Genomic DNA, 15632 nt, shown 5'->3' with positions numbered 1-15632 from the left:
TTCTCAGATAAAAGCTGGTGGTTTTCCTGTAGCGCTGGGGATCCATCCACTTCTTATGTACATCATACTACTCCAGGTGGAACAACCAAACTAATTGAGATTGTTTCTGATTGCAACTGGGAGGAGGATCGCAATGAGATCTTGAACATCCTGTCACAGCATGTCAAGAGTAAGATGCCCAAGTCCATCAAAGTAGGAAATTTTGTCATTGAACTAGAATCTGAAACCAAAACCTGGGATGAGAAGAACACTCCCATCTATTCCTCCCGGGTGAAAATCTCCATGCTATCCTGTCAAAACAAGGGTGAAAAGGCAAATCTCTGTATTTTGGAGGATTCTAATAATGGATTATCACCATGCAAAAGGACAGAAAAAATCACATTCTTAACAGCTGGCATGTTACGGGAGCAGAGGAAGAAAGGCTTACCTTTTTATGCTGGGCTTTCCCCTGCAGGAAAGCTAATGGCCTACACTTTCAAATCTGATTTAAATCCCTCATCCTTGATTCAGGTGGGTTACTTTGCTTTTGCTATGAAGATTCATTTTTTTCCCTATGATCTTGAACCTTTTTAGTACACCAGCTGGGTTTTTTTCTTCATATGCATCATGAAGAGTGGATAAACTCTGCTAACATGGGTATATTTTATTTATTTATTTAATATATTTATAACCCGCTCTATTTCAGAAGAATTCAGAGCGGCGAACAGAAACTACAGTACATACACAAATTAAGATAACATAATAAAAACATAATTATATAGTTGGTACGACGACAGATTAAAATATGCCCCCACTCTGATGCCAGGAAGGTAGCCTCATTTTATTTCTGGAGAAGGAGGGCCTCCACTCTTAGCCCCACCAACTTTCTGCCTTTGTCATAGTCAGGCAGACTCTGGCAGGGCATCTCTTTGCAAGAACCCTGTGTTTAAAAAGAAAAAGACAAAGCAGAGATGTTTCTCTCCCAGTAGAGAGAGCAGAATAAAGAGAGACGTCCCCCTTAGTTGCTTCTCTCTGGCACACAGAAATAAGGAAGAAGAGTGGAAATGCTTCCTTGTGGCACCATTTTTTCCACCCAGCCCAACCATTTTGAGTAATTTAGTGCATCCTAGGCCACCACCACATGGGTACCTGTCAACAGTGCCTCAGCTTCATGCATTCCACCTCCCTCTGTAGCCATTTATTTATTTGTTTATTCTTGGATTTATTAGTCGCCCATCTGGCTGGTTACCCAGCCACTCTGGGCGACGTACAAAACATTAAGCATACCATAAGCATTAAAAATTTTAAAACATACAGTAAAAGTTTCGACCCATCCCAAAAGCCTGCCTGAAGAGCCAAGTCTTTAAAGTCCAGCGGAAGCTCATCATAGAGGGGGCATGTCGGAGATAATTTGGGAGTTCCATGGGGGGGGCAATATTGAGAAAGCCCTCTCTCTGGTCCTCACCAGCCTAGCTGATTTAGCCGGTGGGATCGAGAGGCTGATCTTGTCGAGCGGCATCCCTGACGGTGCTGGAGGCGCTCCTACAGATAAACTGGGCCCAAACCGTATAGGGTTTTAGAGGTCAAAACCAACACCTTGAATTGGGCCCGGTAAACAACCGGTAACCAATGTAACTCCTTCAAAACTGGAGTAATATGATCTTGTCGGCGGCTACCTTTGATCATACGAGCCGCCACATTCTGTACCAATTGCAATTTCCGGACTGTTTTCAAGGGTAACCCCACGTAGAGCGCATTACAGTAGTCTAGGCGAGAGGTGACCAGGGCATGTACCACCAGCGGGAGCAAATGATTGGGAAGGTAGGGGCGCAGCCTCCATATCAGATGCAGTTGATACAGCGCTGCCCTGCTCACAGCCGAGACTTGAACCTCCATGGACAGCTGGGAGTCAAGAACGACCCCCAGGCTGCGGACCTGGTCCTTTAGGGCAATCATACCCCATTGAATATCAGGTCCACATCCCCCAATCTTCCCTTGTCTCCCACAAACAGTACCTCAGTTTTGTCAGGATTCAGCTTCAGCTTATTCCTTCCCATCCAGTCACTCACCGAGTCCAGGCACTTGGACATGGTTTCTACAGCCAACCTCGGTGAAGATTTAAATGAGAGATAGAGCTGCGTGTCATCTGCATATTGATGACACTGCAGGCCAAATCTCTTGATGATTGCTCCCAGCGGCTTTACATAGATGTTGAATAGCATTGGGGAGAGGATAGAACCCTGTGGCACCCCACAAGTGAGAGGCCACGGATCTGAAACCTCCTCCAGTGCTACTCTTTGGTACCTACCAGCGAGGAAGGACCGGAACCACTGTAATACAGTGCCTCCTATGCCCAGCCTCTTCAGGTGGTCCAAAAGGATACCGTGGTCAACGGTATCAAAAGCCGCTGAGAGATCAAGGAGGACAAGGAAGGTACCTTCGTTCCTATCCCATGCCCTCCTCATATCATCTACCAAGGCTGTTTCAGTCCCATGCCCAGGCCTGAAACCCGATTGAAATGGATCTAGATAATCCGCTTCCTTCAAGTGTGCTTGCAACTGTTTCGCCACCACCCGCTCAATCGTCTTGCCTAAGAATGGCAAGTTTGAGACTGGCCGAAAGTTGTTAAGATCATGAGGATCCAAGGAGGGTTTCTTTAAAATAGGTTTTTATTATTGTCTCCTTAAGTGCTGATGATATTATTCCCTCTTCGAGCGATGTGTTAACCACCATCCTGATCCTCTCACCCAGTCTATCTTTACAGCTCATAAGGACGATGGGCAAGGATCGAGTAAGCAGGTGGTTGGCTTTAGAGTTGAAAGCACCTTGTCCACTTCATCAGAAGGGAGAAGCTGGAACCGGTCCCACATCACTGGAGCACTATTGGTCACCTCTGGCTCACTCACTGTATCCACAGCGTATGGAATAGCACTCTTAATACAATCGATTTTCTCCGCGAAGTGTTTTGCAAATTCGTCACAGGAGACCTTATTATGTTCCATTAGTTCTGGAGCAACTGGACCGACCAGGCTGCGGACCACTTGGAACAGTCTCCTGGGACAGCACTCTGCGGATGCAATAGAGGCAGCATAAAAATCTTTTTTTGCTGCCCTTATTGCCACATGGTAGGTTGCCGCAGCTACTCTAACCTGTGTTCAATCGACATCAGAGCGAGACTTCTGCCACTGGCGCTCTAGCCGTCTCACCTCCTGCCTCAGAGTTTGCAACCGTGGGGTAAACCATGGTGCCGTCTGAGCTCTATTCAGGGAGAGGGCGTTTTGGAGCCACCCGATCTAATGCCCTGGTGATCGCGGTATTCCACCCCTCCACCAGGGCTTCAGCCGAGTGGTTGTGTGCCTGCTCCAATGAATCCCCAAGCGCATTCAGGAATCCATTTGGATCCGTCAGATGCCTGGGGCGGACCATCTTAATGGGTCCTCCCCTCCCCCACGGAGGGTTTGTGGCGTCGAAATATCCATCTTCACCAGATAATGATCTGACCATGACAAGGGGTTGATGGACGTATCCCCAATTTTCAGATCACTCCCCTCCTCTCCCGAGACAAATACTAGGTCGAGTGCATGACCGGCTACATGGGTGGGCCCCATTGGAATATGGTGCAGTTCCCAGGAAGCCATGGTTTCCATAAAGTCCCGAGGTGCTCCAGCGAGGGTGGTCTCGGAATGCAGATTGAAGTCCCCCAGTACCAAAAGGTTTGGGGACTGTACTCGCACATCCGAGACCACCCCCAGGACCTAGGCCAGGGAGTCCGTCGTGCAGCGGGGGGGCGGTACACGAGCAGAATCCCTAGACTGCCCTTTGGGCCCAACCTCCAGTACATATGTACGTCGCCTAGAGTGGCTTCGGCCAGATAGGCGACCTAAAAATTAAATTTACATTTACATTTTACATTTACATACACTCAGCCATCTTGGTCTTACAAAGAGGAGGTCTGGTGAGAATCAAGGAGCTTTGGTAAATAACCGCCACTCCCCCTCCCCGACTCCCAACCCTCGGCTGCTGTGCATACGAGAACCCAGCTGGGCACATGGCCGCCAAGATAGGAGCAGCAGGCTCATCCAGCCAAGTTTCCGTAATGCATGCCAGGTCTGCGCTCTCATCCAATATCATATCATGGATGAGAGATGTCTTTTGAGCAACAGACCTGGCATTACACAACAGCAACCTAAGGTCAGAGTGTGGAGCTAGGCATCCCCCAGTTATCTGTCGGCTCTGGACAGGTCCAGAACGAGGGATAGATATTATGCATCTATCCCTAGTTCTTCTTACCCGACCTGACCTGTCCCTAGCTTTCCACCAGCTTCTGCCTTTTGTCGATCATGCAGGCTTTGCCACAGAAAATAATCAATTCATCCATTCCAGAGATACGATGCTATGAAGGAAGATGCAGCAAATGTGGGGAACAGAGTATCCATCTGGGTTTTACCATGTAGAATTAAAGCTACTTCTTGTCAGGCTGATTCATTCTTGCCCTAGGGCTTCAAGGCAGACTTTCCTCACAGGGCCAAAAGCAGGTTGGCTCCCATTGCCATTCTAGGGATAGAGATGGTTGTAGGAGCCACTACAGAGCTCACTTCCTTGCCCCTTCCACACACATAGAAGCAACACTGCAGGTTAGGTCTTCACTCTTGATCCCACTTAAACTTTTACTCACCGGCCATCAAGGCTATGTGTGGCTCTCCAGATGTTGCTGAACTCCCATCATCCCTGACCATGGATTATGCTGGGTGGAGCTCATGGAAGTTTATTTATTATTACATTTATATACCACCCCATAGCTGAAGCTCTCTGGGCGGTTTACAGCAATTAAAAGCATTAAAAACAAATATACAAATTTTAAAACATAAAAAACAATTTAAAAACTTTGAGTTCAGTAACAGCTGGAGGGCTACAGATTTCCTATCCGAGATCTAGCTTTTATCACAGGTTCTCTCAGAATAGACAGGAACAGAAACAGCCCTCTTTCCCCTTGAAGAGGCTGTTGTACCTCAGCCCCACAAGTCTCACCTGGAACATACAAGGTCCAGATCCTCAGATTCCTGTACTTACAAGCAGCAAGGAATGTTTAGGCACAGGGAGGGATTTTCCCCAGGTAGCATGCCATCAAGTGGGCTGTAATGCTACCTATCGTCCGAAGGCAGGGATGCAGAGACGACCTGGGCTGCTCCTTCCAGTCCTCTTCAGTTCATTCCTGCCTTCGTCCATAGGTGTTTTGTTGCAGCCTTAGCTCAGCTAATATCTGTTTGCCTGGAGCCACAACACTCAGCTTCCAAGGTTTTTCTCAAGGTACCTAGAGGCAAAGGCCAAATCAATAGACATTCTCCTGAACCCATGGCTGGAAGGCCTTCTGTATGCATTCCCACCAGTGCCTCTGCTGGACTGCACTCTGAGAAAGCTTTGGCGCAAACACGCTCAGATAGTGTTCCTTGCCCCATGTTGGCCACGTCGCCCATGGTTCTCCAAACTTCTGTCTGTATCAGTCACCGATCCTTAGAGACTACTGCAAAGGCTGGACCTTCTCTCAAGGTCCGATCTGGCATCTGGATCCTGACTGGTTGAGTCTGACGGCTTGGCATTTGAGCTGAGATAGGTAATCCATACAGGTCTATCACAGGAGGTCATTGATACCATCCTGGTCTCTAGACGACTGCCTGTTGTTTGAATTTACCAGAGTACATGGTCTGCGTTTTCCAGCTGGTGTGGCTGCCACAGTCTCCAGCTTCCAGAGCTACTGTGCAACAGGTTCTGCAGTTCCTTCATAAAGGCTTGAAGATGGGACTCAAGCCCAGCACCTTGCATCGCCAGGCATCAGCTATTTCGTCTATCAGTAAATCCTTCACAGGTTTCTAGTGGGTCTCATCCTCTGGTCAAGCACTCTCTCCACTTTCTGTCCTGGAGCTTACAAGAAGGTGCTGCAAGCATTGCAGTGACCCCCTTTTGAGCCACTCAGAATGGTGCCTTTGTCAGTCCTTCCTTTTAAGGTCCTTTTTCTAGTGGCCATCACCTCGGCTAGGTGAATGTCAGAGTTGGGAGCACTGTCCTCAGCCTGCCATGTTTGTGTCTTTCATAAGGACTGTCAGTTTATGTCTTGACCTGTCCTTTAGACCTAAAGTAAGTTTCATGTTTCATTATATTGCTATCATTATACTGGACATTGTACTGCCATCAATTTGTCCCAGTTCTGTCCATCTGAAGGAAAAAGCATGACATTCCTTAGATGTCGACAGAGTCCTTAAGGTTTATTTAGTTCATACCCAGGACATTTGACTAACTGAATCCTTATTTTTATCTTTTCACCCAAGAATGGGGGGAAGGTTCTCAAAGTCCACCTTATTTTGTTGGCTATGTGCCTATGAGTCACTCAAGTTTCTGGTGCCTTGCAATATCATGGCACAGTCTACCAGAACTGCAACCACCATGACTGCATTTGCAACTAATGCACCTCTCGTGACATTTGCAGAGCTGCATGGTCAACCCCAGACTCATTAAAGGAGGACTGTAAATTAGACTGTTATGCCTCTGCTGATGCCTCATTTGGGAGGTGTGTCCTACAACAAGTAGTAGTGTGGGCAGTGGTGTGGCCCCTCCCTACTAGGTCTGCTTTGGTACATCCCACTTGATGGCATGCTACCTGGTGAAAATGGACCGTTGGTCTCATCTGAAAGGAGGTTTTCCCAGATTACATGCCATCACGACCCTCACTGATGCGGGCTGCCTTTGAGTTCGTGTTTGTTTATTAGCTTTCTTATATGTACTTAATGCTAAGGCATCCCTTGTTTGGTTGAATGTATAAAGTTTTCAGTGAGTCGTGACTGTTGTATATGTTCCGGGCTATGGCTGCTCCTTTGCTTGTGCAGTTGTCTGTTTCTTTTGTTTCATCTGCTCTCCATGTGACTGCTGTCAAGAGGGTTTTCTTTGGTCTCATCTGGAATGAACTGTGGACCACCAGAAGAAGCAACCCTGGTCTTGATTCCTCTGCACTCCTGCCTTTGGATGCTAGATGGCGCTATAGCCCACTTGATATCATGATACCTGAGAAAACCACCTTTCCAGTGAGACCAACAGTCCGTTCTCCATGCTATTAGATACTTCAGCTTATCCATCTGGCTCTGGGGGCTCCTGCCAGATGAAAGCATATAATTCAGGTGGGGAGAGCAGTGCGTTCTCAGAAGGTGAAACAACTTGGGGAAAACCCACAGACTCTTCCCTTAGGATAGCTTCCCTGTCTCCTGATGGGGGCCATGTACATTCTCCATTTTTCCTTATTGGATCAGGATTAACCAATTAGTTATCGCTTCAGCCTGTCCCTCTGTGCTACCATTCTCAGCAAGCTTTGATGTTCTCCACAAGTAATGGGCCAAGCCTTCAAAACCTAAATTGCAACATCACTTTTCTGACCATTTTTACCATCTCCCAGATGTCATGCTCTAAGAGCTGGTCACATCCAGAGTGCATGCCACAGTTTCAGGTCTTATCTCTAAGGTACTCTTGCATTCAGACTTGGATTAGATACCAGTAAAACATGACATAAAGCAGAAGCCATCTTGCAAAGAGGTTTTGAGGTGTCTTTTGTGGCTCTTAAGGTCTCAATGATAGTGCTGGCCATTTTTTACCTGGATGAATGAGATCCTGGAAAATACCACCCTCACAAAGAGAGCTGTTCTATGGAATGTTTTCCTTCCCACAGCCTTCCTAGAGAATGTCTCATTATACTCTCTCTAGATAGGGATCATGATGATTTTAGGTGACTGGTAGGTGGGTGGTCCCACCAACCTGTCAAAATTGGGCTGCGGGGTGGGGGAAGGGTCTGTTGCACTAGAATGTTCCTTGCAGGGAGTGTGTTGGCAAGACAGTACCCAACAAAATTGAGCTTCATGTTCACCATGAAGCAGAGAGTTGAGTCTCCTTTCTACAGGGATCTGCTTTGCCAGCACATTCCCGATAAACATTTAAAAATATTGAAACAAAAGATGATTTGAAGAAATCCTTTGATGACCCTCTGGAGGCTGTCCTGGAGGAAATCTGAGAAAAAAGCCATGTCCACTGTTCACAAGAAAGTGGCCACCTAGCAGCCTCATGCCTTTTTTATTTCTACAACGCTTCCTTCTCAAAAGCGCAACCTCTTGGGGGCCCCACGCCAAGATGGCAATAACGGAAGCCCAAGGTCAACTGTCTTAAGGTTGTCAGTGAGAAATGCAGCATAACATACCTATTCTCAATTCGCAGTTCCATGTGAGGCCTGCTTTTGAGATTTGCAGAAGTTTGGAAAGATTTCACTTCCGGTTGTTGGGTCTTAGAGATGGTGATATTGGGATATGCCATCCACAAGATCTTCTGACAAATTCTTCCCTGTCCCAATCTCTAGCAGCCCTTACAAACATGAAAGAATCTCCTTAGAAATTTGTCACTTTCTGCAAAAGAAGCCATCAAACCTGCTCCTTTCTAAGACCCAACGGCATAGGATATTTTTGATTGTCTTCACCATCCTGAAGAATTAGGATACTAGGACCATAATGGGCGCTCAATCCCAGTCAGTCGTCGTCTCTACAAATGCAAGTTCCAGATGCAGACGTTGTACTCTGTCCTGGCCTACCTCTGACATGGAAGTCATCTGACATTGATTGATTTTACTGAGGCCCACTTACACATCCTTATAAGGACAGGAAATAACATTCCTTCATTTTGCCCACACTAGAGGGCTGCATTGATGGTTCAGAAGTTACAGCTGGTGCAGAATGCTGTCGCTTGATTACTGAACAGCATGCAAATTTGGAGTTGCATTACACCTTGTGAGCTACAATGGTTGCCTATTTGCTTCCAAACCCAAATTAAGATTTTGATGTTAATTTATAAGGCTTGGTTCGAACACTTGATGGAACACTTCTTTGTATATGCCAGTCCAGCCTTTGAGAACTTTGGAGACCCTTGTTGGGCTTCCAGTGTTGGGTAAGGCCCAGAAGGTGGTGATCTGGGCAAGGCCCTTCTTAATGCTGGTCCCTTTTTTGTAGAACTCCTTGCTTCTGAAGACATATCAGGTATCATCAGTGTTTTAATTTTGACAGTTACTGAAGGCACATCTCTTTACCCAGGCTTTTGGATCCTCTGATGTTGGGTGTGTAATTGCACTCTGAACCCTGACTTCTTGAACAGTCTGTTGGAAGGTATTGTCTTGCTGTTACTCTGAAGTTGTGAGATAGTTTTGGCTAGTTTAATGTATTCTGTTTTGTTTTTTTTCTCTTGTATATATTCTGTGAATTGCTTCGATCTTGTACAAAGAGTGGTACATAAATGGAAATAATAAAATTAATGTATAGATGGTTTCCATACTACAATAGCATGATTCTCATATCACCTAAAAGAATACTCCGGTTTTATCTCAAGTACTGATTCACCTGGAAGTGATACTCAACCCAGGGAGATGCAGGAGAATTCTAGTAGAATGGATTCAACAAAAAACTGGTCCTGTCTGCAGCCCCTATCCACCTTACCTTTGGGCAATATCCAGACATTTCTCCTGGATTCCAGTTGCAGATTATCAGCAACTTAAAGCCCGAGATCTTGGTTCATCTTAAGGTGTTGTGATTGTTCAACTGGTGCCTGACCATCACCTACTGCTGGAGCAGGAGCTGAGCAAGGGAGCTTTAGTGGAAGCTGAAACTGGAGAAGAGAATTCTGTAGGGAGCTTTTGTCCCAGCAAGAGCCCAGGAGAAACAGATTTATATGCTCATTGCCAGGCTCTTCCTTTCCAGGTCATCTGCTGAGTCTTCTCTGACTTCTCCTTCCTCTGGAGAAGTTCTCTGGCAATCAAGCCTCCTGGCAGCAAAATGAGCACTCCTATGCCTACTCTGGTCTCCCCACCACGTCAACTGCTGCCTTCGCTCTTGAGGGTCCAGGGCATGAAGGGGGAGAATCGGGACAAGAGAGGGTTTGGGATGTGGTTGAAGAGATTCTTGTATGTGGTGGGCAGGCCAGATGTCCTTGAGGCTGCCTAAGAACTATAGTGCGCTCTTCCAGGTCCCTAGCTTGTGTTGGTTTTTTATGGTGTATTGCTTGTTAGAGGAGATCACCCTGGGGTCCTGGTCAGGTGGGAACCTCACAGGTGATGGTCCTTCCTAGTTCACTTGAAAGTGGGGAATTCCCATTCAGAACCAACTGAGTTATTCTAACTATAGATATCAGTGAGTGGCTGGGGAACCCATTACAGGGGCAAGGAGTATGCACCCAGGAGTTGTAGTCCTGAGAAAAATTGGGAGGAGTGTTAAAGTTTTGGAGCTCAGGGTCATCAGACTGGCCTTACTTTGTTTTGCCGAGGCGGCAGTAAACGTATGTTGATTAAAATGAACAACACAGTAGCCTATCTCAACAGATCAAGGGCACCTACCCAGACATCTTTTCTGGGCAATAATACCTCTAGTTCATCAAAGCAGAATACCTCAAATGGACTGGCATAGCCAGCAAAGCCTAGATGAGGCAGATAGGCTACATTATACAATATTCAACAGTCGTAAGAACTTAAGAAGAGCCTGCTGGATCAGGCCAGTGACCCATCTAGTCTGTTCTCACAGTGGCCAATTAGCTGCCCTTGGAAAGCCCACAAGCAGGGCCTGAGTGCTGTGGTTTCCAGCAACTGGTATTTGGCAGCATACTGTCTCCAACTATGGAGTCTCATTTCCAAGTTTGGAAAAAATTATTCTGAGTCTACATCACCATCAAACAGATAGTGTCTAAGGTTGACAGCAGAATGGCCCAAGAGAACTTTTGTATGCCTTTTTGCCTCTATACCTCATTCATCAGGTGGTCAGGAAGATTCAGGAACAGCAGGCAGAGGTTATCCTAATTGCTCCAAGATGGCCAAAATACTCATGGTATTCAGACCATGTGAACCTGTCAACAGAAGATCTTGGTCCTTCTAGCCAAAGCATATCTGCTGTTTCAAGGCCCTCTGCTTCATCAAGATCTGAGGCTTTAGAGATTGACCACTTGGAGTCTTGAGTGGAGCATCCTGACCCACCAGGGTCATTCATCAAGAGTCGAACCCTCTGTTTAGTATCTAGACATTCCTCTACCAACAGGCCTTACAACTTCAACTGGAAAGTGTTTCTTCCCCTGTGCCACTAAGTAATCAGACATACACTATCAGCAAGTATTGGAGATGGCCTTGTCAACAACCTAGACCTGCCACTCTACAGAAACAGGTTTCAGCATTGGTAAGTATCCTGAGACACCCTGGAAAGCCTTCCCTCAAGCTGGCTATGCTGTTGAATCCTACCACTCTCCATCAGGTTCCAAGACAAAATGTGGTTCTCAAGCCCTCACCAAACATGAGCACTTAATAATAATAATAATAATTTAATTTTTAGGCCGCCTATCTGGCCGAAGCCACTCTTAAGGCAGGAGTGAGAAGCCTGCATCTTCCCCACCCACCCACCCCGCTGAAGTTAAGCAGATAAAAATGTTGTATTCACATGAAAGTTACCCAGTTTAGGGTCTAGTTCTAGAAAGCCCAAGAGACTATGGAGATGTTGGGTTAGCCCAAAAAAGGCATAGAATCTTGGTACTTTTTTTGAGACATATTTCCAAATAATAGAGTGCACACATGAATATACAGTGCCTTATAAAAGTATTCAGATCCTTGACCAATGGTCTCATATTACTGAATTACAAATGGTACATTGTAATTTTCTTCTGTATGATATTTCTGTATATTTTATTTTGAAACACTGAAACTCAAAATCAATTTTTGTAAGGTGACATTGGTTTTCTTTTGGGAAATGTATGTAAGAAACATAAACATGTTGCTTGCACAAGTATACAACCCCTGTGCTGTTGAGGGGGCAGAGCTAACAGGTTAATCTCAAATTCTCTCTCCCTCTTTCTGATTTTCTTTAACCATAATTTGATGTGACATCCACATCAAACAATCTTTATGGTTTATGCTAACTGGGAATTGCTGCCAAAGCATGATTTGAAATGGGTTTGCAAACCATGGTTTGGAGGCAAATTCCCAGTTAGGACAAATGATCTAGCTTGCCCAATTCAGACATTAAATTATAGTTAAGCAAACCAGAAAAAAAGGAAATATTGAGAACATGTTGTGAGCTTGCACAGTCTTCAAATAACAGAGAACAGATATAATGCTACGTCAAAGCAATTGTGATTTTTTTTTCTGTGAGTACTCGTATGTGCACCCATTCATGCTTTGCCATGGTTTGGCTTATTGTTAAATGCAAACTGGGTCAGTGTGTGAATTAACCCAATTATTATGCACTTTAAACTTGAAAATATTGGGTGATATCCAGTTTCAGTCATATTCAAAGAAGACCAATTCAAATTAATGGACTTAAATAACTTGTCCATTAATTTCAATGGGTCTAATCTGAATATAGCACAGTGGGGAGGAGAGCCTGGCTAAGAATCCAGAGTCTGTGAGTTCAAATCCCCGCTCGTGTCTCCTGGGTGTCAAGGGCCAGCTAAAGATCACCCCACAGTGAGTGGCTCGGGTTACATGCCCTGCCACCTGTGCAGCCGTGGGCAAGCTGCATAGTCCCAAGGAGCACAGTTGCCCTCAGCTGGCAGTTGTGGACAAGGAAGTGGCTGGTTTGTGCAGCTGTGGCAAGCTGAGCAGGCCCTATCCAGCTGGGGAGGACTAGCCTCAGAGGGAGGCAATGGTAAACCCCCTCTGAATACCGCTTACCATGAAAACCCTATTCATAGGGTAGCCATAAGTCAGGATCAACTTGAAGGCAGTCCATTTCCATTTTCATTCTGAATATGACTTGGTTGGATATCACCCATTGGCACTGGCCAGTAGTCATTCTCTGTATATAATACATGCTAGTCAAATTATGCTGGATTCATAGAGGTTATAGCCTGATCTGCAGAGTAGGGGAGTGGTCAGTTGGGAACCTCTTAACTCCCTCTCCTAGGAAAACATAGCACTCCAAGGTTTTTGGAACCAAGGCTAGAATCCTGTAAATTGGGAGTAAGCCCCATTGAACAGATTGTAAACTTGTGTAGCATTAGGTTGGTTTACTCAGAAAGAGAACTTTTATTTTGAGAGACCCTATGTAATGGTTAGGCTGAGTCTTGGACTAGGATGGTGAAAACCCAAGTTCAAATCCCCATTTGTCCATTGAGCTCACTGGGCAACCTTTTAAAACTGAAGGAAATTTTAAACACAGTTTGTGGCATTGGGACAACAACTGTTGAAGGGGGGGCGGGGAGAAATAAAACAGAACCCCTTGTGTAAGCTTTGGATCCCAGGCATTGTTGAAAAAGCAAGGTTAGCAAGCATCTGCATGTTTTTTCTTTCTATTGCAGGTTAATGGTAAAAATTATCCTCAAGCTAAACTGCTTTTGGGCCAAATGGGAGCATTACATCCAGCCAATCGACTAGCTGCCTATATCACAGGCAGGCTACGACCAACAATGCTTGACCTCTCAACAGTCAGTACTGTGATCTCCAAAGTAGCATCCAATGTTGGGCTTGCTGCTTCTGAGCCACAGTCAACTAAAGTGCCCACAACAGAAACTTCCAAAGCACCACTTTCCAGTAACACTACATCAGCTTCTACTGCAACGTCACCAAATGCTCATGCTTCAGCACAAAGGCAGATAGGTAGGTTGAAACCTTATTTTTTGTGTATTAAACTGTCTGAAGCATACAATGGAATGTGTAAGTATAGTATTCATACTTATTTCTATCCTGCAGTATCACTGGCTGAGTTCAGACGAAATGCTAAACCATGGTTTATTATACCAGTGTTATGAGAATAGGCTGGTTTGGATGTTCTTATAGCTGACGTATGAAAACAGCCCATCTGCCAGTCAACAAACAAGCCAGAAAAGTTTCAGTTTCTTCTGAACCAGGAAACTCTGGAACAAGCCAGGATATTAAGACAGCTTCAAATCATGGTTGCATAACCTGGCTCATCATATGCCATATGCTTCAAGCATAGTAAACCAAGGTTGTTTATGGCTCATGGTTAGTCTGGAGAGACCTTAACCATGAGCCCAGGTTTGGATGGCATGCAGCAGCAAAGATCACTGGGGAGGAGCAAAATGTCTGAAAGCTCCTCTTTGGGAGCCCGCACTCTCATATGGTCTCACTAAGTTTGGCTTAGTGTGACATGCAAACCAGGCAGCTATGATTAATCTTAACTATGATTAGTTAAAACAAGCCAGCTTTATAAACTGGTTTGGCATTGGCTTGTTTCAATTAACCATAGTTAAGACTGATGACTTAGTCTGAGTTTGGGTGACATGGTAAGCTGTAGTTAATTTAAAATGGGAGCAAAAGCTACTGAACACCTTGCAGCTATGTCAAAGGAGAAAGCAGAGTATGTGAACCTGAGGCTCACTGCAGCTAATTCACTTAAGGTTACACAGTGACTCTAAGCTATACCCACACCATACATTTAGAGCACATGGCTTCCCCCAAAGAATTCTGGGAACTGTAGTTTGTTGAGGGTGCTGGGAATTATAGCACTGTGAAAGGTAACCTACAGGTACCAGTATTCTTCGGGGGAATCCATGTACTACATGTATGCATGGTGTAGATGTGACCATAGTGTAGCATCCAAGCCCAATAACTCTTAAACAGCCACCTCTGATTTTATATCTGTTGGCTAAATGTTAAAATGTCCTTATTGTAAACACAAGGTAATGTGAAATTAGATTTTTATTTCTTTAATATATCTACTTTCATTAAGCTGAAAGAACTCCGTTGTGTTTGCTTTTCTTGCAAATGATGAAATTCAACTAGAAATGTTGTAACCTGGTTCACACATCCAGTAGGGCTCCTCTTACATTCTAAGAAAGCCAAGAACATTTAAAATAAACTGTGGTTTAACGTGAATGTGCAGCATATTCCTGAAATAACAGGCACTTTGCCCCTCTTCTGCTCATGCTGCTGCCACTCTGCTGGGAAGCAAGACATAGTCTGATAGAATGTGTCACCCAGAACTCAGACTTGTGATTTGTTTCCTAAACAAATCACAAGCATTATTTAAAAGATTAGGCAAATTTTGGGTGCTAGCCATGATTGTAATGTGCTACCTCCACTGTTGGAAGCAGTATGCCTCTGAATATCAGTTGCTGGGAATCACAAGTGTGGAGAGTGCTGTTGCACTTGGGTTCTGCTTGCTGGTTCCAATAGGCATTTTGTTAAGCCGTTGTTCTCTGCTGATTAAAACTTTACTTGTTTTTGTGTTAGTGACTATTTTATCTGTTTTTATATTATATTGTTGCAAGCTGCCCTGGGACCTTATGGTGAAGGGTGGGTTAGAAATCTAATAAATAACAACAGAATGCTGGACTATGGTTCTGTTCATGGTGTGTTTGGAGAAAAACAAATAATGAACCTGACTGTCTCCTGCTTCCCTGTTCACTACCGTCCCTCTTTCAACCACACCTTAACCTCACTTTACTACTCCTTCCACCTTGGGTTAGTCCAAGCTCTTTAGTTACTGGTTCAAGGGCTAAGATCAATTGAGTATCTCTCATCTCAAGGGGAGAACTGGGTCCCCACTTGTTTTTCTGTGATTGGTGATAGAGTCTAGAAGGTATAGGGGAGAGAAGGGGTTAGAAGATGGCTGTGCTTTGTGGTGCTCTATATGAAGTAAGAACTCAGC

At 45.0% G+C, this 15632-nt stretch overlaps 1 protein-coding gene across 7 annotated transcripts in view; it reads left to right on the top strand.

The window, feature by feature from the left end:
• The window catches only part of MGA (MAX dimerization protein MGA), an 89056-nt gene that overhangs the window by 50146 nt on the left and 23278 nt on the right, over positions 1–15632 (top strand). For all 7 annotated transcript variants that reach the window (XM_061611361.1, XM_061611359.1, XM_061611360.1 and 4 more), the window contains 2 exons: positions 8–510; positions 13321–13618. In XM_061611361.1, the coding sequence (XP_061467345.1) occupies positions 8–510; positions 13321–13618 (801 nt within the window). The remainder of the gene's footprint in view (positions 1–7; positions 511–13320; positions 13619–15632) is intronic.

Source organism: Rhineura floridana, chromosome 2 (genome assembly GCF_030035675.1).
Source record: "Rhineura floridana isolate rRhiFlo1 chromosome 2, rRhiFlo1.hap2, whole genome shotgun sequence".
Taxonomy (NCBI): domain Eukaryota; kingdom Metazoa; phylum Chordata; class Lepidosauria; order Squamata; family Rhineuridae; genus Rhineura; species Rhineura floridana.
This window is presented reverse-complemented; position numbering and strand designations above follow the sequence as displayed.